This window comes from Motacilla alba, chromosome 3, assembly GCF_015832195.1.
Source record: "Motacilla alba alba isolate MOTALB_02 chromosome 3, Motacilla_alba_V1.0_pri, whole genome shotgun sequence".
Taxonomy (NCBI): domain Eukaryota; kingdom Metazoa; phylum Chordata; class Aves; order Passeriformes; family Motacillidae; genus Motacilla; species Motacilla alba.
Window position 1 is genome coordinate 57,386,613 of NC_052018.1, and position 21,179 is coordinate 57,407,791.

General features: G+C 43.1%; 2 protein-coding genes across 5 annotated transcripts in view; one reads left to right on the forward strand and one right to left on the reverse strand.

Annotated features, from left to right (window-relative positions):
• Positions 1 to 72: 72 nt before the first annotated feature.
• On the reverse strand, positions 73 to 9,205 carry NUP43 (nucleoporin 43). The gene is made up of 8 exons (XM_038130749.1): positions 9,045 to 9,205; positions 8,538 to 8,660; positions 8,197 to 8,274; positions 7,112 to 7,289; positions 5,414 to 5,549; positions 4,387 to 4,538; positions 2,420 to 2,542; positions 73 to 1,152 (listed from the first exon to the last, which is right to left on the reverse strand). Exons 1-8 carry the CDS (start codon positions 9,162 to 9,164, stop codon positions 938 to 940), a joined length of 1,125 nt encoding a protein of 374 aa, XP_037986677.1. The 5' UTR covers positions 9,165 to 9,205; the 3' UTR covers positions 73 to 937.
• Positions 9,206 to 15,490: 6,285 nt separating this feature from the next.
• PCMT1 (protein-L-isoaspartate (D-aspartate) O-methyltransferase) overlaps positions 15,491 to 21,179 on the forward strand; it is a 36,120-nt gene continuing 30,431 nt past the window's right edge. Inside the window, exon 1 of one of the 4 annotated variants that reach the window (XM_038131636.1) lies at positions 15,491 to 15,714. In XM_038131636.1, coding sequence (XP_037987564.1) covers positions 15,660 to 15,714 — 55 coding nt within the window. In that variant the 5' untranslated portion in view covers positions 15,491 to 15,659. Of the gene's footprint in view, positions 15,715 to 15,749; positions 15,901 to 21,179 lie in introns of those variants that run through there. The other 3 variants (XM_038131634.1, XM_038131635.1, XM_038131637.1) reach the window with 3 other exon arrangements.

Genomic DNA, 21,179 nt, shown 5'->3' on the forward strand with positions numbered 1-21,179 from the left:
TACCCAGGCTCAATCCAAGTAAGTTCCTGCAAGCACATCTATTTGAGTTATTTTAGTAAGTCAGACCACTACTCTTGTGCAAAACTTTTTAATAAAAAGAGAAAGGGTTCTCTGTAACAAAAAGCAGGTACAATGCTAGTAACAGAATTTAAAACTTTTCAAAGATTTCAATAAACCAGATGTGAATCTGTGACAAAGACTATGTCTCAAGTTTAGAAACTCTTATTCTTACACCTGAAAACACAGCCAACACATCTGTCAATTACGACTTCTTAATTATAAACCCCACTTTTCTGTTGGGAGATTTACTGGTGCATTATCGAGTTTTAACATGTAGCATCCATGATGAAGCTGTGAATAATTCGAAATAATGTTGCTAGAATGCTTAGATTCCTATAGAACCTTTCACATTTCATAGCTTTAACAGTTTTCCTTCCAACTCATGAACTAACATTAACAGTTATGTTCCCCTATATATATAAAAACTCAGTTTAAAAAAAAACCCCATCTCTTCCAAGTGACATAAAAAGAATTTCCACAAAGCCCACAGTTTCGCTTTAGAAATGATACTTGAAAAATACCTTTACAGGGAAAAATAAAAATTCAGGGTTTACCTTTTCCTCTGTTTTTATGTGCATGTGTATTATGGACATCACTTTACAGCAAAGATTTTGCCCTAAGTGACTACTTTCCTGCTTGTCAAAACCAAGCAGGCAGCAGGGAAGAAATGGCATGTAAGCTTGCTCAGTTACCCATCCTGGAGCATCAAGTGACAGCTGTCAGAATGTGAAGCACCTCACTTCTTCCACAGCACCAGGACCAAGCTGAGGCCTCTCCCACACACGCCAATAAGAGACTAGCGAGTAGCTTTAAAATGAACCTGACAATTCCCAGTAGTTCAAGCTGGTCAATACTTCAAAGGGATACCACAGTCACTTCATGCAAAAAGTTGTCTGTTCACATAAATAGCCTCTGCATCAGTACCATACACCAGGCACGGTCCTAGAACATCTAAACTATTCACAGACAAAGTCTGGTTTGGAATCAGGTTGGTGATTTCCATGCGGTCTTTGGTAGGATCATTGCTTAGCCAGGCACTTACTACAGACTGGTTCATGGTACTGTGGGAAAGATAGGCAGTGCTTCTTCCTCCTGAAAGAAGGAAGACAAAGAAGTAAGTTTCAATTTCATTTATATATTCTCAAAATTTAAAGAAATGCAAAAGATATGGGTCAGTCATAATGGAAATATAATTTTACATTTAAGTCAGTTTTCAGAGTAACTGAGATGTCATTTCTTTGGTAAATTAAGGAAAAAATAGCTTTAAAGAATCAAGTACATGAAATAATTACAAAAATTATCTACCAGCTCTACCCTCAGTTAAGACAAATATATCACAACAACTATTATCTTACTGGACAGTGTAAGTACCTAGTTTCTCTAGCCAGATACTAAAGCAAAGGTACAAGAACACAAGTCTGTTTATAGAGTGTCTTGCTCTATTTGGGGTTTTCAGCTTTGCTTCAATAACATTTATTGCCTTCTGCTCCTCCTCCCTACTTTGCAGCAAGTGATGTACCTATACTTGACTTTTAATTTTTCCCACATAACACTTTACATTCAAATTGAAGTCCCACACTGTAAGAACCATCATTCAGCATAAGATTAGCAGGTATCGGAAGTGATGCAAAAGGATTTATACTTCATTCACTTGAAAACATGCAGAGTCCAACTTGAATTAGTAATCCTATCACTTCCATAGATAAAACTTAACTTTGCATGACAACTTGGAGGCCAAAGGCAGGAGGTGACATCTGAAAGTTTCCCCACTATTGTCTAATGTGGCAAGCACTTAGAAGTCTTTGTGATTAGAATGTGAAAATAAATGCTTACATTAAAAGTCAGTATCATAACTTTAAAATCCTGCCACCATGCAAAAGGATCCAGTTTCATTTATTGAAAGTTTCAGTTATTACCCTGAATTGCAAATTCATAATTCTACTATCTCATTAACCTATCAATTATTTTTGTATTCTAAGTTAGTGTAACTCCCTCAGGGAGTCAATAATGTCAGTCAGGCTGCCTCTGTTTCTTTTCTACACACAGATGATTTTTAAGTGAATACAGTCTATCTTTGAAATCATAGATGTGCCCTTCACACATTGGTCAGAGGGTAGCAGATTAAAAAAAACCCAAACCAGACCATGAGAAACCCTGCACAACTGTTTGCCATATAAGTAGTTTTTCTCAAGTGCTTATCTAAGAAAAGTGCTTATCTAAGTTTGCTTTCTAAGAAAAGCAAGCTGCTTTTAATTTTCTGTATTAAGACAGTGTTATTAATTGGGTTATGTGAGAACACTGACTGTACTGATGTTACCAACTGAGAAATTCAGTGCAGATGGACTTCAAACATCCTTACCTTGATGAAGAAAAGACGGTTTTTCAGATACGTTTGTGGAAGTATCCCAGTGCCAAAGAGATCCATCTTCAGAACACGTGAATAAATGATCAGGGTCAGAGGGATGGAAGTGAACTTCCCACACTGGAAGTATCAAACCAAATCATTTCAGAACAAGTCTCAAGTATTTCGATCAAAGCATTTGGATAGCATGATATAGACATGTATTTACAAGAACTCATGCCTGCATCAAAACTTTTATTTTTAATGTGTGGGTAGGAAACCCCAAGCCCCATCCTAAGTTATATACTGCAGCTTTCCCTCTGCTGGCAGGGGGAAAGGGGGAAAGAAAAAAGAAGAAAAAAAAAGAAAAACACCCTATTTTGTTGCATTTTCAGGACTGTGAAAATTGTTGGAGTTTTATCTGAATTCAGGCAATCTGCATGTCATCTTCCCTGCTGTTACATTTAAATCCACACATAGCATGCATTCCTTCTCAGGACATGCATTATTTTGTGTCTAAATACCACAACTGCAGAAGACATTTAAGTTAGTAAAATGTAATATCAAGAAGTATTTTTAGTCCTTTAATTTAAATGTAGCATCAAATCACAAAATTTTCAGCATAAAATTAATTGCTGTCTTGTTCATGTAGTTGCCAGGAAAGTGAGCTATTTCAGCATTGTGGAGACACCAAATGAATGTTGAGTCTCCCCTTCTTCTTCATGTTTTTAAATGTGTTAGTATCTGCATTCTGCTTTAATCTATCTGCCTAACACTGCACAGCTTCCATGGCTGTTTATACACCTACCCTGCTAGAAACACAGCCATTCTGATCAAATGCATCTAACAGCTCATTAAAGAATTGCTTACTAAGTCTACTTTTAGTTTAGGCAGAGTTCACTTCTAGATAAAAACAGTCTCCCTATACAGAGAAGGAAGCCACATTTTCCAGATGAAAACATGGAGCAGTAGTAGGCAAGAGTAGAGTTGAAGGAAGAGTACAGAGATGAAGGTTAGGGATACAGAGTGAGGAAGGTCAAGGAGAAGCTGGAACTGACGCTGGCAAGGGATGAAAAGAACAACAGGAAGGGCTTCTACAGCTATGTCAGCCAGAAAAGGAAGGTCCAAGAAAGTGTATGCCCTCCAATAATCAATGCTGGAAAACTGGTAATATTGGACAGGGACAAGGTTGAGCTACTTAACAACTTTGTTCTGTCAGTCTTCAATGGCAACCCGTGTTCCCATACCTCTCAAGTGGGTCTGGGGAAGAAAAGTGCTTCCCACTGTATGAGAAGCTCAGGTTCATGACCACCTAAGGAACCTGAATGTACATAAATCTATGAGATGCTTCCCAGAGTCCTGAAGGAATTGGGTGATGTAGTTGCCGAGCCACTCTCCATGTCTGAAAGGGTACAGCAGTCAGGGGAAGAACTAGGGGACTGGAAAAAGGGAAAGATGGGCACAAACCCATGTTTAAAATGAACAGAAAGGAAGACCCTGAGAACTATCAACCTGTCAGCCTCAGCTCTGGTCCTGGGAAATACATGGAACAAATCCTCCTAGAAGCTATATTAAAACACATGAAGGACAAGGGCATGTAGTGATAGGACAAAGGGCAATGGCTTTAAACTGACAGTAGGTTTAGATTAGGTTATTAGGAAGAAATTCTTTACTGTGTGGGTGGTGAAGCACTGGAACAGGTTTTCCAGAGAAGTTGTGAATGCCTCATCCCTGGAAACGTTCAAGGCTAGGTTAGATGTGCCTCTGAGCAACCTGGTCAAGTGGAAAGTGCACCTACCCTTGGCAGGGGAGGTTGGAAGTAAATGAGCTTTAAGGTCTCTTCTAACCCAAACCATTCTGTGATTCAATGAAGTAGCAAGTATGTGATTGTTTTCTACACATAGTTACAACAGCTTATTCTTACAATAATCAGAAACTTCTCTAAAATGCCACCTTCTTCTCCCCCCTCCATTTCAGATACTTACTTTCTGCTTCATGAGCATTCAGGAGGGACACTGGCATAGTACCCTGCCTGATGTCCCATATACTCAGCATTCCATCCTGGCCCCCTGTGGCTACAATATGCTGCTGATTGGGATGCCTATCCACACAGTGCAGTGGAACTCTGTCACCTGCCCTGCAAAGAGGAACAAACAAAACAACCAAATAACCCAAACACAAATTTTTTATTCAGCTTCTACTTCCCCCTTCTTAATCCCAAATTCAGCATCAGGAGCATTGACAAGCAAGGTATTAATATTGACAGGACCTTCAGCTCCTGTAATATCTGACCACCCCGGGCTGAAGGCACATGACATCTACTGGAAACCAGAGGTATGGCAATAACATGAAGCTACAGTTGGGTTCCGTGCCCTATGGAACATCTACACAGCATCTGACAGCTTTATAGGAGTGAGAAGCCATGCAGGCAAATAATACTCTACAATACCTATAATAATATTATTCTGATGCATGATATAATTATAGTTTTAGTATATACTAAGAGTTAAAAAGGGAGACCAGGCAGTAACAAAATCAGGTACCTAAACCACAGTCCAGGAAGGAGCAATGGGAATTATTACACAGACAACAACAGGATTTAAATTTAGTCCATTTTCTTTTCTCACAGTACCTTGTAAGGCACAAAGTTACCATTCAAATACATTCCAAATGCCAGAAACCTTACATTAGGCCTGTGGAGAAAAGCAATTATAAATAGGTAAAGAGTTTGGGGTTGAGGATTGAAAGTTTTTTTCTCAAAAAAGAGAAGTGTATAGGTATAATAGTCCTTCAAAAGTTAAATCATAAAACAGACCTGCTAAGCACAATGCTGAGTCTCAGCCATTAATCAGTCTGCCTTTTGCTTATTTAAGTACCAAAAAGTTAAAATCCTTTCAAAAAACCTCAGTAATTTACCATCCTGTTGTTAGGAAGCCATTAGGAAAGATTTGAATCAGATTATATAAAGTAGCACATGCTTTTCAGTAAATAATAAAAAAGTGGAGGTCTTACAAAGAAAATATTTGAGATGGCTCATTTCTTTGCTGCCTGAGGTCCCATATTTTTAACTGTCCAATCGAGTTTACTGTCAAGATCTCAGTTGTGCGAAGGAAAGTCACCGCATGGAGTGTACTGCTGTCTGCATTGTCTGCAAGAGAGGAGAAGAATATTCAGGTAAACCTGTGGAATGCTAGTCTCCATTTAATTGCCACAAAGTAACTCTTAATAGAGAACAGGACACAGCTGCTTAAACACGTGCATAACCTCTGCAGTTCAGGGTCAGAGACCCTCTAGTATCTGCAAATACCCTGAGAAAAAGAAGCCCTTGCTTACTATATGAAACACTACTGAGACCAATCTGTAAGGAGATGTATTAAATTAGCTCTGGTGATTACAAAACTACTCGTTGATTTGTAAGATTTCTTTTTGTAGTCCCTAGAAGAGGAAATAATTTCAGCCAAATTTATGGTTCTCAAAAGTTTTCTTTATACAACCAGCACCTATTGACAGGAAGGAGCTATGGAGCTTTTCATAATGGAGTTCTAAACACAAGGAACAGTAACTCTGGCTGACAGCATTAAGCAGTTTTATACAGAAACACTTAATTTACCAACTTTTATACCTTTTCTGAACTGCCAATATGGTATCAAGTTAAACCCAAATTATGCTGTGCTTGTTAATAACTAAATAACAAGGCCCTTTCTTTCAGGTCCTTTTCTCCAGTGCCTCTTTTTGTCACATTAATTTACAATCTCAAACAATTCACAGCTTTGACGTGAAACTTTTAAAGCCGTCTGAAAAACACACACTATTTTCTTGTATTTTATTTGTTACTATATATAAACTTTTCATCTTGATTATGATGGGGTAACTTTGTTAAGTCTACTTGCACCTCAAGTATTTTAAAATTATTTGTGTAAGCCCATATTGAAAATATAGGCAAATTATTATCTTTCTGCGTAAGATGGAAATATTTTCTGATACTGAGACAAAAAAGTTACACTGATGCCTGGTTACAAATATTTGAATTACTTTTCTACCTACTGTTTAAATGAAAGCAGAGGGGAAGAAAAACTCACTAAAAGATCATTAAAAAGAAATGTTGGATTACTGAATACTGAGGTTCTAGAGGATTTTAAGTTTTATGACAGACTAACACTAAGTGGTTTAGCAATGATACACCTTTGTGGCTCCAAAAGACTTTTACATAATCTCTAACTTTAGAGATTTTTCTTCCTGCCTTAACTGACTACAAACCTATGCACTTTGTACTGTACTCTAAAATCCACTAAACAATAACAAAAATACCAAAGCATTCGTTTGCAAGTATTGAACGAGGTACAAGAGTTCTATCTTCTTGTCAAGGATTCAGCTTAGTGCCTGGAAAATGTCAAGGTGTTATTGAATTGGGAACCAGCAAAACAGATTGCTTACACCATAGAACTCCATTCTGAAGAACATGAGAGCATCTTCCAAGATGTTCTCTGTTCTCTCTCCAACTTTTACTGTAAAACCATGAATTTAAAAATACCTAGATGAATATAGAAATACATCTGAAATATACTTCAAGTATTTGAATTCTGGAGGGACATAGGAATAATCTGGAACAAACATGTTCAACCTGGAATACTGAAATCAATACTCAATTAACTTTGAGTTAAAAACCCCTTCCAAACTAGACTCATTAAAAAACCCAGATATTTCACATACCTATTGTTCTTACTGCATCTTTTTGGTCAACTCTGAAGAGATTTATTCTACCATCTTCTCCAACAGTGACAATTTCTGGGTTGTTGCAGACGACTCCTGTACAGGCTGCTCCACCACAAGATGTGTCTTGATCCACGTGATAATGAGCTTTCTCCCACCGGTGGTCGGCAGATAATGTCTAAGTAGTAACCAGACATGAAATTATGGTCTTAAGTAATGAACCCAGTAGAACAAATCTTCCAGCATATTCATGAAACCAGAAACAAGCTCCAGGAAAGCCACACTTTTTTGTGGGAATGAGAGCCTCCTATACAAATACAAATCAAAAGATCTAAGTTTTCATCAACTCTTAAGCAAACAACCCTTCTATGATATGGTAATTACTTCTTCTCTGAACCACTGTGTTCACATGACCTAGCAATTAGAAATAACACTATGTACTGTAAAATGTCTTTCACTAGGCTGATGTATTCAGTATTTCCTCAGGACAGGGGAAAGGAGCTGATGCCCTTAGAAAATAAAAGGTGAGATTCAAATCTTGATTGCAAGAAACTTAGTTTATTTTAGGTACCACACCAAATTATTAACTGACATTCACCTTTACTGTGTCATTGTGAACATATTTAAAAAGGTAATAATGCATTTATTTCCAGTGATTTATAATCAAAGCAAAAGACTACTGAGTTTACATATCTTCCTTCACATGGCACACATGAAAATTTATTCATAATTTGTTAGAATTGAAAAGAAGTAATTCAGTTCAATTATACTTGATAAGGCAGGTAGAAGTCCATTAATATCTACTGCCCCAAAACACTCTAATGTCTTAAAGTATGTTTTCAATGAATGGGCAGTTTAGCTACAGATACAGACAAGGAGATACCCCAGTCTCTCTCACTCTGGAATCTAGTTTATGTAGCATGTGTGTAAAATGCTCTTTTCTTTCCTTGTATGTGTCAAGTCAAAGCTTTTTTTAACAGACTTTAAAAAGAAATTAATTTTGGTAGCCAGATGTTTTTTATGCTAAGATCAAAGCAACCTGTATTACAGAGAATAGTATCTTAAAGCCAGTGCATGTCACATACCTGGTTATTTGGATGATGACGGAATATAGTTACAGTTCCTGTTGATGAGGCAGCCACAATTCTCTCTTGATCCAAAAACTAGACAGAGATAACAAGAATGCTATTAGCCAGTGTTAGTACCAAGGTGGTAATTTTGATTTTAGAGTAATCTAAATTATTGGTACGTGTAGGGGAAAAAAAACAAACCCACAAAAACCACAGCAATATTGATTGGTTTTGTCCTTTTTCTTCCTAAGAATTTTTTGGCCAATCTCAGCATTTTGACAGCTCATTCTCACTCAACTTCTCCTAAGTGAGAAGCCCTTAAAAAAATAGGGATCTATTCAACACAGCTATTTTACCTGCATATCCATAACATCACCGTTGTGCTGGATGTCACACAGCAAATGAGGTTCTCCATGATATTCACCGTTGAGGCCCGCATTTCCAAGGTCGCCAGCAGACCAAACGGAGATCCTGTTATCCTGAACGGAAACGATACCACAATTACTCGAAAACGCTTTTGAAAGTACCTAGCAGTAAGGCTCAGCCAGGGAAAGCAATAGGCTGCGGGCTGCGCCCCGCTCCCGAGGAAGCCGCCGCCGGCCGGAGGGAAGCGCTTGCCCAGAGGGATAACGCTGCCGAGCGCCGGGGCGGCCCCACGGCTTCCTTGCGGACGCGAGCACGGCACGGTCAAGCGAAGGGCGGGACTGCCGAGCCAGGCAGTGCTCACGGCCGGCTCCGGCCCCGCTCGCCCGCACCAAGCGGCGGAGGCGCAGGGGACCGAGGCGGCGTGGGGTGCTGCCGCCACCCGCCCCGCGCTCCGGCGGGAAGGTCGTGCCGCGCCTCCGGGCTCGCCCGGCCGGTACCTCGTTGTCCCAGGAGCCGGTGGCGAAGATGTCGGGGGGCTGGAGCGCGGCGGCGGGCAGGGGCCGCCAGCGCGTCCGGCTGATCTTCTGCGACACGAACTTGGCGCTCACGTCCTCCATGGCCGCGCCCGCCCCGCGCCCGCTCCCGCCCGCCCCGCGCCGCGCGCGCTGATTGGCTGCGGCGCGACGGCGAGCGCGGAGGGACAGGCCGGGGGCGCGGCGGGGTGCGCGGGCCGTGCCGCGCCGCGCCGGGAGCGGCGCTGAGGCGGCGGCGGCCCCGCCGTCTGTAGGAGCCGGCCGGCGCCTGCTGCCCGCGGGCACCGGGACGGGATGGGGCGGCGCTGCGGTCTGCCTGGCCCCTGCGAGCCGCTGCACCGGCGCCTATCGGCTCGGCGTCGGTTTCAGGTCGGGTCCGGAGTGGAGGAAACAGAAGAAGACGCGATGGTGCCGCTGGGTTCCCTGTCTGCTCGGCTGGGCCGCGACCACCGGCACGCTGTGTCCGTGTGTCACCTGTGCATGCCGTGCACCGACTCCTGTTTTCTCTAAATGAGTGACTTACACAGCGACTAAGCACTTCTGGTCTAAGATCTGCTTTTAAGTATGTCCTGCTTTCAGCTGGGGCAGAATTAATTTTCTTCAGAGTAACAGCCACAGCACTGTGTTTCGGATTTCATGTGAGAATAATGGTGACAACACACTGATGCGTTACTTGTTGCTGAGTGGCACTTATTCCAAATCGAGATCTTTTCAGTCCTCGCTCTGCCGGTGAGCAGGTGGGTGAGAAGCCAGGAGGGAGCCGACTGGCCAGAGGGATATTCCATACCATGGAATATTACACGCACTGTATAAACTGGGGGACATTGGCCAGGAGGGACCAGTTACTGCCTAGGGACAGGCTATTTATCTTCTTCGATTTGAATTATTAAAGGTATTAAGAGATAAGTTGTTATTATTATCTCAACCCATTGTTTTTTTACATTGGTTTTATTCCAGTTGTCCTCCCCATTCCCCCTGGGGTGGGCTGGAGTGGGTTTGTGTGACCAAATATTTGCCTGGTACTTGCTGGCTGGGCTTAAACCATGATAATGTACTTCCAAGTGTTACTCTCATTGCTCTGACAGATTCCTATGTGTACAGAAATAAACAGAGTATTTTTTTTGTCCTAAATGGTATCTTAAATCAAAGAGGAGCACACATTTACTTCCTTTCTAGTATTTCACTTGAAACCTAAACAGCTATGCAATAAAAAGTTTAGAGGTTAGTTGTAAAATTAAAGGCTGACCCAGTTGTGTTGTCAGTTGTCATTTCAGGGGATGAGACTATTGGTCCAGTCACTGCAGTACAGTAAGGGACTTTCTCACAAAGATTTTTACAACTTCATTTTCTGCTGCATTTTTTTTTCCAAAGCTGATGCTGCCAGGTCTCGGAGGTTCTGTCAGATGACCTTAACAGTGGCTTGGACAAATTTTCCACTGTGTACTGCAGTTTTCCTGCTAAAGGCATCTGTCAGATTTCTTCTATACAGCATTTTTTAATTCCTCATCAAGTCTGCTATGCTGTTTTGTAATCCCTCAAGTGTGATACCAAACCAGTGATATTTTATGTGCTTCATGCATCTTTTGAACTTCATTTAACTTTTTCTTCCATAATTACATTCAGCAGAATCCAACACTGAACATATTCCAAAAGCTGGATGCTATAGTAGTCTACCATACTGCAAACATACCTTAAAAAAATCTTTGTTGCATGTGGCAGTAGCGTTGTTATTCTACAGTAGCAAATGCTTCTGGCACCCTTTATTAAGCTGCTCACAGCAGTTCTGCAAGTCACTGTTGACTCCAAGGGTATTTTCAGCTAATTATAACACTTGTGAGAAATATCAATAGGCAGCCTCAGAATGCAGCTACAGACCAGAGAGCTAAAAGGTGAATAGAAAATACTTTGGGATTATTGAAAAGTTCTATTAGGCAAATATTTGTGTTGGTTAGTTTGTGATTTCTTTGTGTATTATTTTACCTTGTGCTTTTGGATGATTTCTTTCTTTGCTCAGGATTGCTTGTTCAAAAGCATTTGGGAAGTATTAAGGGAAGTAAGTTGGACACAGGCTTATTTTCACTTAGAGGAAAAGAAGTGTCACAGTTTTTCTTCCCTGTCCTACATTTTTTAAAGAAAATGTTGGCAGCATGTTGTATGACGGAAGTGAGAGCTGTGACAGATTTAGGGCTGCTTTGTAAACCTTTAAATGTATTCTCTGTGCTTGATCCCTATGAAAAATGTGTACTGTGTTAGTATAGCATTTCAGTATTGGCAGATTTAAATAAATATATCAAAGGTGGAAATAAGCACCAGGAGAAAATCCCCTCATCTAGTATTTCTGTGGTTTTCAAGAAGGATGTTAAGTCTAGATGAAGCTGACTCTAAGCCTTGGGTCCAAACATACCAGCTAAGACAAAAAGGAGCATCTACAGACTACCCTTAAATATGGCTAAAGGTGGGAGTGTGAGTGAAAGGGAAGAAAACTGAAAGCCTGCCTGTCTCTGAGAGAAAGTAGGGGGGCTGAGAACAGAGGCACTTACTAGATCAGTGATTGTACTAGGGCACAATAAAGCTAATTCTGAACTGGATTTGCTTATAATCTGCTTTTCTACAATCATCATTGAACAATATTTAAAGAAAGTTATTTGGAGATGCCAAAACAATGTTTATAGCTGGTAAGAATTCCTGGAACTGTGCCCAGTTCATTCTCTTGAACGGGTACAGTTACAGTGCAGTGTATTGCAGAGCAGATGTAACAGCAGAGGGCCCAGCCCTGAGTGCAGTCATAATCCTTGCCCTTGGCTGGGGCTCCCCTCTGGGCTGGGACACCCTGCTCTTGGCCTGAGCTGTGTTGTAGGAGGGCCTGTGCTCAGCCATGTTGCCCAAACTTGGTGGCTGGCTTGACTTTTGGGGCCTGGCTTCACTCGATGGCAAAACCATTTCTGTCCCCAGCCCTGCTCCGCTTGCTTTGCTTGGATGCTGTGGGATGGTGTGTCATCTGGAAGGCTGACCTTCCTTCATGAAGGGGTCCCAGTTCTGCTGCTCCCTAATGGGGAAAGTCACTGATGTGACTGAGTCCTTCTCACCTCATCTTTCAGTGCAGAGCTGGTAAAACATGGATGTGGAGTTCAAAATAATGTAAACTTCTGAAATGGTAATAAAAAAGGATGGTACACATCAAACTGACTTGAGCTTATAGGAAAAGAAATGAGATGAAGGAGAGTGATTAAGTTAAAAAACAGAATGGAGTCAAGAAGAGGAGGGAGTGTAGGTGTAAAAGCCAATTAGCGTAGGGTTTGGGACATAACTGCGGAAATGTACAGCAGGAACATTTCACAAGAAAATTTCTGCTTGTGGTATACAGAAGCAGATGGGAGCAGACAGTGATGAGCAATTTTTCAAATTCTTTCTAAATTCAAAGAATTAAAAAAAATCTAATGGGCTTATGTGGTGGGAGGGAAGGAATGAAACAGAAATAGTAGCTTGGAGGGGTTTATATATATATATGTATGTAAGTACAGCTAGAGGATTGGGATGTGGGTGAATGTGCAGCGAAGGAAGAAGAGACGATGTGCTTACCGTTAGTGGGATCTTCGTGTCAGAACAATCCTATGGTGGCCCACTCTGGCTGCTGGCATTCCTGTGCCTTTTCTATAAGAGGACCATCCATGCAGCAGCTCCCTGGAGAGTCCAGGGAAATGGCTCTACATGTGGAAAATGGAGGTGCCTGAAACTGACAGTGGATATCCAGGGACCAAGGTGCTCAAACTGATTTGGACAAGTGAGAGGGCATAGGATACAGAAATCCTGAGTATCAGAGCAAATTGTGAGGTTCCACATGAATGATGATGGCCAGAAAACAATTATTATTTCTGCTCGTATTTTACACTGGTAAAGAATGTCTATGTTGCTTTTAGTTTAGTCTCAACGGATGTGCTCTTGATAGGTTTTTAAAATGTACTCATGGCCTGGGATTGTGGAAAGAGTTAGGGACTCCTGCATTTGTTTACTGCTTAAATGGGTGCATCCTGCTGCTATTGGTGCATGTTAGTTTCCCAGGGCCCTTCGAGGCAACTTGGCTTGTCATAGAGCTCCTGGAAGCCTGCCAAGCCAAGAGCTGTTTCCTTCACACATGCCTGGTATCCATCCAAGACACCCCAGATATTGTTAAGGAAGGCCCACACTTGTTTTCATTCTCTGAATACCCATGTCAAGAACATGGCAAATAGGTACACTCAGTCAGAAAGCGACTGGGCAAGACTGCAAACTCCTTAGAGAGAAATGCGGGCTTGCTCCTGGTGCTCTGTGACAAGCCTAAGCCTAATTCAAGCTGGTCCTGGTAAGCAGCATCAGCTTGTATGTAAATGGTTTCTGTTGTGGTTTTGGTCTCCCAAGGGGGTAAGTATCCCTGGAATGCTTTTAAACAAGGGCCAGCTATTTTCTTGGCAGCAACCTCGATATGTGACAGCAATGCAGTTTGCTTGCATCTGACAACAGAAAATGTCTTTTGCATTTAAAACAATGAAGTATTTCTGTACTGTACTTTTACAATGTCTGTCTGTTGTCTGTACTTGCTGCCCTTTGGGAATTCCTCTCACTCCATGGTTTCTTTCCTTCTGTCTCAGCCCACTGGGTGTATCAGGGAGACCTTTTATATTCTGGGACAGGCTGGGAACCTCACATGGACTGCAGCTGCAAGATCACACTTAGAAGTTGTTAGATGGAGAGCACAGAATGAAGCAGTAGATCTGTCTCCAGGATTAAAAGAACCAGATGGGAAGTCTATGGATGGGATCTGGTATATGCATTGAGCAACTGTCAGATTTGCCCTGGACTGACTGCAAAGAAGAGAAGCAGATTCCCACCTTCACCTCTTCACCTGAACCAGCATGAAATAGATGTGTTGTGTGAAGATGGAACAGGTTCAACACTCCCAGCCAAGATGGGCTCTCTCACAGAAGATACAATGTGTGTAATCTCCCATGGGGGTATCCTAGGCTGTGTATCTGCTGGACGACATCTTATTTTCCTCAATGTTTATACAATATACTATTGATAGGGCCAACCTATCTATAGTTATGTATCACTGTTCTCAGGTTTTAAAAGCCAAGCACTGAAAAATGTGCTGTCTGGTACCATGTAGATGAAATACCTGTGTCAGTGTGCCTGGTTAAGGAAGGAAATGCTGCACAACTATTCCCAGGTGTGTGAAGTCCATTTGCAGGGTCAGAAGGTAGCACAAGTGCAGAAGTCACAGTACTGACAGTATATACAGAAACGTGTATAAATAACAGGTGGCAAATGAATATTGGCAGCAAAATTAATCATAAAGGAGTTTCAGAGCCGGGAGAAATACTACACGATGGTAGAAAGTGAATTCTCTGGTTTTCCTGGTTATGTTACAGGCTGTGGGAAGATCTGAAGGTGCTAAAACTTTTCCCTTAAGACTGTTACTTCATCATGGACCTATGCTGGGACACAAGGCCCATTGACATTTGCAAAATTCTGAGCTATTGTCCTGGGCACCTCTTAAAAGGAATTTTAATTTGTAACTTTGTCCTACGTCATCGGCATTGCACCGGTAGATGCTCCTGTGAAACATCGGTATTTTGGCGGCCTTTAGCCAATGTACGGCTGTGCCAACTCTTCATATCCTTCCACCCGCTGCCATTCTCGTGTTGTTTCCATGGATGGAAATTCCAGGAAATTCAACATTCCAGGTCGCACCCGCCCGGCCCCGTCCCCTCACCGTGGCCTGCCGTGGACACGCGCGGGACACGCACGGGACACGCAGCTCCCGCGCCACCTGACCAATGGCAGCCTCCAACACGTAGGCCTGGCCCGCGCGGGCTGGCCGCGGCCAATAGGCGCGCCCCATGCAAAACACCGCGCCGGGAGACGCCGCTAATTGGCTCCGTCGCAAGGGCGGCGGGTCGCGCGCTGGGCCGGAGCCCGAGCTGGCGGCGCAGCTACCGTGATGGGGCTCGCCCGCCCCGACACCGCCTTCTCCGGTACCCGGCGTGTACCGACTTGTGTCACGGGAGTGGCTAAGGCCGGGACGGGGGGGAAAGTGCGTGCGCACCGAGGCGCCGTTTCGCTATCTCATTCATTAACACGGCTCCTAAGTTCACATACCCGCGCCCCCAGACACGTTCCGCCCCGCCGCCGTTTCTGAGGGGAGGACAGGGCTGCGGTCTCGCCGCCAGCGCGGGATCCGGGGCCCCGGCAACAAAACGCGCGGGCCGGGAGCAGCCGCTGTGCATCCCCGCCCCGGCGCGCGAGGATCCCCCCACGCGCGCCCCTGGGCGCGGTGGGCGCGCATGCGCGGGGGGGCACGGCGGCGGCCGGCGGAGCGGCGGCGGCGGCGGCCGGGGCATGTCGGGCGCGCGGGGCGGTGGGCGCGTGGCCCCTCCCCTCGGCGAGCGCGCGGCAGCCGCAGCGGCGGCGGCCGCGGGAGGAGGCGGCGAGGAGGCGGCGCCTGTGTCGGCGCTGGAGGTTGTGTCCTTCCTGGGGAAGCTGCTGTGCGCAGTCGCGGCGCTGAAGGCGGCTCTGTACCTGCTCCGCAGAGTGTGCCTAGCGATGGCCTGGAAGTCGGGCGGCGCCAGCCACTCCGAGCTCATCCACAACCTCCGCAGTGAGTCCCGGGGCGGGGGCGCGGGCGGGCGGGGCCCCTGGGCTGCGGGCCGGCCGTTACCGGCCGCCCGGTGACCGTTAGCGACCGCGCGCTCCCGCGGCGCCCGCCCGACCCGCCGCCAGCTGTCACGGGGAGCGGCACCGGCGCCCGGCCGCGTGTGTCCGTGTTGTCCGTCCGTGTCTGTCGGTGCGTGTCTCTATGTCCGACCGGGGGTGTGTCCGTGCGTGCCGGGGTGCTCGGGCGGGGGGGGTGTGTGTCCGGGCGGCGGCCGGTGTCGCAGGGCGGGCCGGGCTGTTGTTGCGGGAGGCAGTGCGGCGGGCGGGGTGGCGCCGATGGCGGTCCCGGAGGGGAAGCGCCGTGCGGCGGCCGTGGCTGTTCCCTACTCGCCGCGTCCCCCCCTCGCCGGCCCCGTTCCCGCCGCCTCGTTCCCGTCTGCCGTGTGCGAGCTGAGGCGGGGCCGCGGCGGCAGTGCCGGAGGGCCCGTGATCCCCCGCACGCACCGGGATCGGCGCCCGGCTGGTTCGCTTCGGCCGGCGGGACCGGTGGTGTCGGCGGGCGCCCTCCGGTCTTTCAGGCCCGGGCTGAACAACGCAGCGGGAGCCGCCCGGGTTTGGGAATCGCGCCGAAGAGGCCGCGGCTGTTGGTGTTGGGTGAAAGGGGCGTGCGGCAGCAGTCCCTCCTCCCCGCTCCCCGGCGGGGTCCCGAGTGGCTCCGCTCGGAGGGGTGGGCTGGGACCGCGGGGAGAGGAGAGGAGCTGTCGTGGTTGCGGACTCGTGCTGTGACAGCCGAGCTGTGCGGTGGCTGCCCGGCGCTGGGCGCACCCTTGTGCTCGCCGAGGGTTTGTGCTGTCCCCGTGCTGAACGCGGAAGGTGTTGGGCGGGCGCTTCTTCGCCGATGTACTTCAGTACATCCTGAAGTCTGCAGGTCCTGAGAGGACGGAGAGACAGCACCTTCTGTATTCGAATCTTCCAGTTTTCATATTAGAATAGAATTTACCTCTCTCAGATATACTTATAGTATCTCTCTTCTCTGCTCCTGGCCTTTTCCCTTCTTCTTCTCAAGTTCGTGTCCTAGATGTAAAAGGATGTAGATCTGGAGCCTGTATTATGACAGTTGTCTCTATTTTAGTGATACTACAACACCACAGACAAGTTCAGCTGTGTGGCCTCCTCGGTATTCTAGTGTCATAGGAGAATCACCCTTGTTGTTTTCTCCTTTTCTCTGCTTATGCTAGATCATCTGTTTCTCTGGTCTTTCTCAGTATTTTCCTTTGAAAACTATTAAATCCAGCAGAATAAGACATGCTGAAATGACTTTCAGCTTCCCTGTAAAAACTACAAATTATTGTAGAGTTTCATTGTCAAAATTCTGTTTAATAAATTGATAATAACTTTTCTAGTTACAAGTGTTGCAGTATATTTGTTTTGTTTTGTTCTGCAACTGAAAGGGCTAGAAATACTGTTTTAGTGAAATACTGTTCTCTTACACAGCAGAGAAAAACTTTCTGACGTAAGAATCAGTGTTAAACTCCAAAATACATCCAAAAAGCAATTACTGCCAGAATAGTCTATGGCACTCAGAACCTGAAGGCAAAACCAGTTTCTTTGTTGCAGAAGACAATGACAGTTTTTCAACACATGGAAACTGTTCAGGGCATTGCAAATGATGATGACAAAGCTAAAATCATTGCAGTTAGTATACAGCAATAGTTGTATAGGAAGAGGAAAGTAAAATAGAAGTGCTCCATATCGTAATCTCAAAGCATGCACTGATGGTAATTTCCCCCTCTCTGTTTTGCATATGCATGTCAAAATGTTTTGAGGGGTGTTAAACAGGGAAATAGTGGATTGGCAGTAACATATTGTGGAAGCAAAGAGGCCTTTGGTCTTGCAGGAAGATTGTGTTGTCAGCTTCAGTGGGTCTCTGTTCATGGTGTAGGGCTTTATCAGTGCAGAGCAGCTGCTGAATTAAGACTGTAACTTTCAAGCTAGAGTTTCTCAGGTAAGATGATACCTTGTTGCTAAAGTTGGGAAAACATTTAGAAGAAAGTACTGTTAATTGTGATACAGTTCTCCCAGATATGTTTCAACAAACTTAAAAATTATTGGTTACAGAAAGACTAAAATGTTCCATAGAATTATTTTGGGGTAGTAGATCTATCAGTGTATTTCCCCCTCTCTAAAAACAGCTACATAGCATTTACAGCATTTTATGCTAAAAGTGAGAATGCAAATTGGATAAGGTTAATTTGATGTCCAGTGTTTGTCTTGTGTGTAACTTAGTAAATGTGTGTGTAATGTAGTGTATATTTTGCATAACTTAAAGAAAATAATGCAGGTTGTAGTGACACAGTATGTTTTCTTCTGCAGCAAATCCTGGTAGAGTGGTTCTTGTCCCTGCCCTTATGCCACAATTCTTCTCTTGACTATTCTTATAGAATTGCTTGTGAGGAAGGCAGTGCTGTAGGACTGGGTCGCTTTCTCATGACTTGTGAAGCATCAAGATTTGAGCTCCTCAATGTCTGTAAGCTGTTGTACTCTTATGGATAGAGAAGCAGTAGACTTGGTTGTGCATAAATGAGGGCTGAGGATAATAGAACTCATTAAAATGGTTTTGCTTCCAAATGAAAACATCTTTGGAAGATTCCTCTATGCTACATGTTCTTTTCCTTTTAAACAGCTATGAAGATTATTCTTTATGATAAGCTGTTATTGACAGTTACTAGTGCTTCTGGTTTGTGACATTTACTTTACTGCTCATTTCACTGTTGCCTTAACTATAGAACCAACTTTCTGTAATGTAACAATCATTGTGTTAGGGCACTGACAAGTGATTTTGGGTGTTTACAATGCAGATTTAGGCAATTTTTCTTTATAGGCTGTATCTTTGCTGCCCTGTCTTAAAAGGGACAAACTAATAAGGAGGGCCCTGGAACTTTGCGTGTTTTTCAGCACATGCTTAGGGACAAGTGACTGAAGAATATTGCAGTACATTGTTTTGTTGTTTTGATTTTTAACTTCTTGTTGCATTTTAAACATGTTTTTGCGCTGTTAATTTGAGGCATCATAGATGCACAATTTGACATATGTGAAATAAACTTGTTTAAAACATGCTCTTCCCAACAAAAATGCTGTTCTTGAATGTGCTGTTGCTATGAGGTGTCAGCTGCTTTGTTTCAGGGATTCTTGAAAGTACATCTCATTTTTTAAAAATGCCTTTTTAAAATCTGAATTATTCTTTCTTCATTCAAGCCTTAAAACAAATATTTTTCACCTTCACAGAGTAATTATTTAAATCTTTGTTTATTCCTAACTGAAGATAGTTGAATGTGTGCCTTCAAACTTGAGTAAACTTCTCCCTAAAATATATTTAAAGTAAGATCTTTTAGTAGGCACATTTCTAGGAAGCTCTGTAAATGCAGGTTATAGTAGGGTTAGAAATCGTGCTAAACACAGAAATAACTACCTGTATTTAAATAAATAACTCTGACAGGAGATTTTGTAAAAATTATGAATCTGTCATATAGAGGTACTGAGGAAGGAGGAAAAGAATTGGTGAGTTATTTGCTTTTGTCTTGCTTGGTTGAAAGTCTTGATTATAAATCTGTAACTTTTCCCCCCTTTCTGTATCTTCAGCTATTCGCTGATAGGTTACTGTTAGATCATTTTATCTTCTGTCTTTCATACTCGGGATTTTGCCAAGTCCTGCTACTTTACATGCCAACATCTTAGAAATCAGCTTTTCTTTTCCATGTGAAGGACACAAAAATTGGTTCCCTGTCCAGCTCACAAGCAATCAAAGTTCATTAAGTTTCCTTATTCTGCCTTTTCCCTCCAGTCAATGTCATGCTGCCATAGGACAAGCTTGCTTTGCTTATTTAGGACAAGCTTGCTTTGCTTATTTCTCTGATCGTGTTGTGTTGACGGTGTTTTCATCACATATACCTGCTCTTGAATCCACATTTCTCAGTGCAAGTGAAGGTGAGTTAACTTGGCTGTGGCAGAAGTTGTTAACCATCTGTGGACTTGTTTCTTGCTACATTCTTTTACCTTCCGCACCTAATAAACTTGTGTTGCAAAAGTTAGCAACTCTAATTTGCAAGATTCCATAGAATTTTGCACCTCACATAAGATCAGAGTCTTAATTTTTCAGCGCGAATGATGCTTTAAATCAGTATATATTCAAATATTATCAGGATCTGAGAATACTATTTTTAAATATGCTTAAGGTGTTTCTCCAAGTGTTTTAATTATTTAGATGTTAAATAATTAAAAATGGGATCTTAGCGTGCTTCATCATGATGAAGGCTTATCTGCAATGAATCTGTACCTTTGGTGCAAGTTTCTGGTTGTTGAGGACAAATCTCTTTGGGAACTGCCATGAATGGGAAAGCATTGCATATAGTAAGCCTAAGTTAGGTTCAGCAAGCAGTAAACATTGGTTTTGTTTTGTTTATTTCCCTCTGTCATGTCTTTCCCCTTGGTTTATCCAAATCTCTTCTACATCTGTCTAATTTTGCTTAAGGAAGAGTAATGTAACTTGGATGTACATGAAGAAGGGAAATAATAATGGAAAATTAGACCAGATTTAATGACTCCCTTGTACAAGCACTTTTGCTGCCTGTTGTGTGCATTCAGTGACCACCCTTTCCTTCATCATGAATGTATTGAGGCTTCAGTGACTAAGCATTGTAATTTATGATCAGGTAGTAAAGTGGTTAGAAAGTGAACTATTTTTTTCAATAAAAAATTAACACATCCACTGATAAGTTAATTTAAGAATATAAAATTTCTTAAATTTAGTTCATGTCTCAGATGGCAGGCTTGAAATCTGTGATGCTATTTTTTTGGAGCATTGAGATTTAAAAAAATTTTGTTAGCAAGTAATTTGAATAATCGCCTAAAGGAGTTGCTGTGCAACTTTTTTTTTTTTAAAGTAAGATTTAAGTATTTGCTAATGATTTTCCCATATCAGTAAAATGTTTTGAAGGAGTTTCTGTACCCTTGATCTTTTAAGAGGCAGGCCTTCAAGTAAGTCAAGACAACTAGATATCCCAAATAATAGGAACTGATAACAGAAAGAAAAAAAACCAACCTAAATTTAATAATTAATAATTTATCACATTTTATTGGTGTGTAAATTAAGATTGTGTTCTTAATTGGTTCTTTGTTGTTGGCATGTTTTTTGCACTTAATGTTAGACAGGGTGTCAATGTAATGTTAAAAGCATATCCATACTTTCCCAGAAACTCCCTAAATTCAGTGCATTAAAATCCAAGTCCTTGATCATTCAAGAAAAAAAAGAGGGCATTTTTTGCTGATTATTTACATCACAAATCTTTATCACTCCTAATAAATAACTTTAATTAAAAATATTTGATTCTTTTGCTTGATTGAAGATATATTTTCACTTTGGTATGTGAATGTAATGCCATGATACGATTTTTTCCTGGTGGTCTGAAGCTG

Bases quoted from the DNA above. Each gene is read 5' to 3' on its own strand.
- NUP43 (XM_038130749.1), bottom strand. From the start codon at position 9,164: ATGGAGGACGTGAGCGCCAAGTTCGTGTCGCAGAAGATCAGCCGGACG. The intron at 7,290-8,196 runs GTATGTGACATG...GTTACTACTTAG, and splicing joins GTCATCATCCAAATAACCAG to ACATTATCTGCCGACCACCG. The intron at 1,153-2,419 runs GTAAGGATGTTT...TCCTTCTTTCAG, and splicing joins ACCGTCTTTTCTTCATCAAG to GAGGAAGAAGCACTGCCTAT.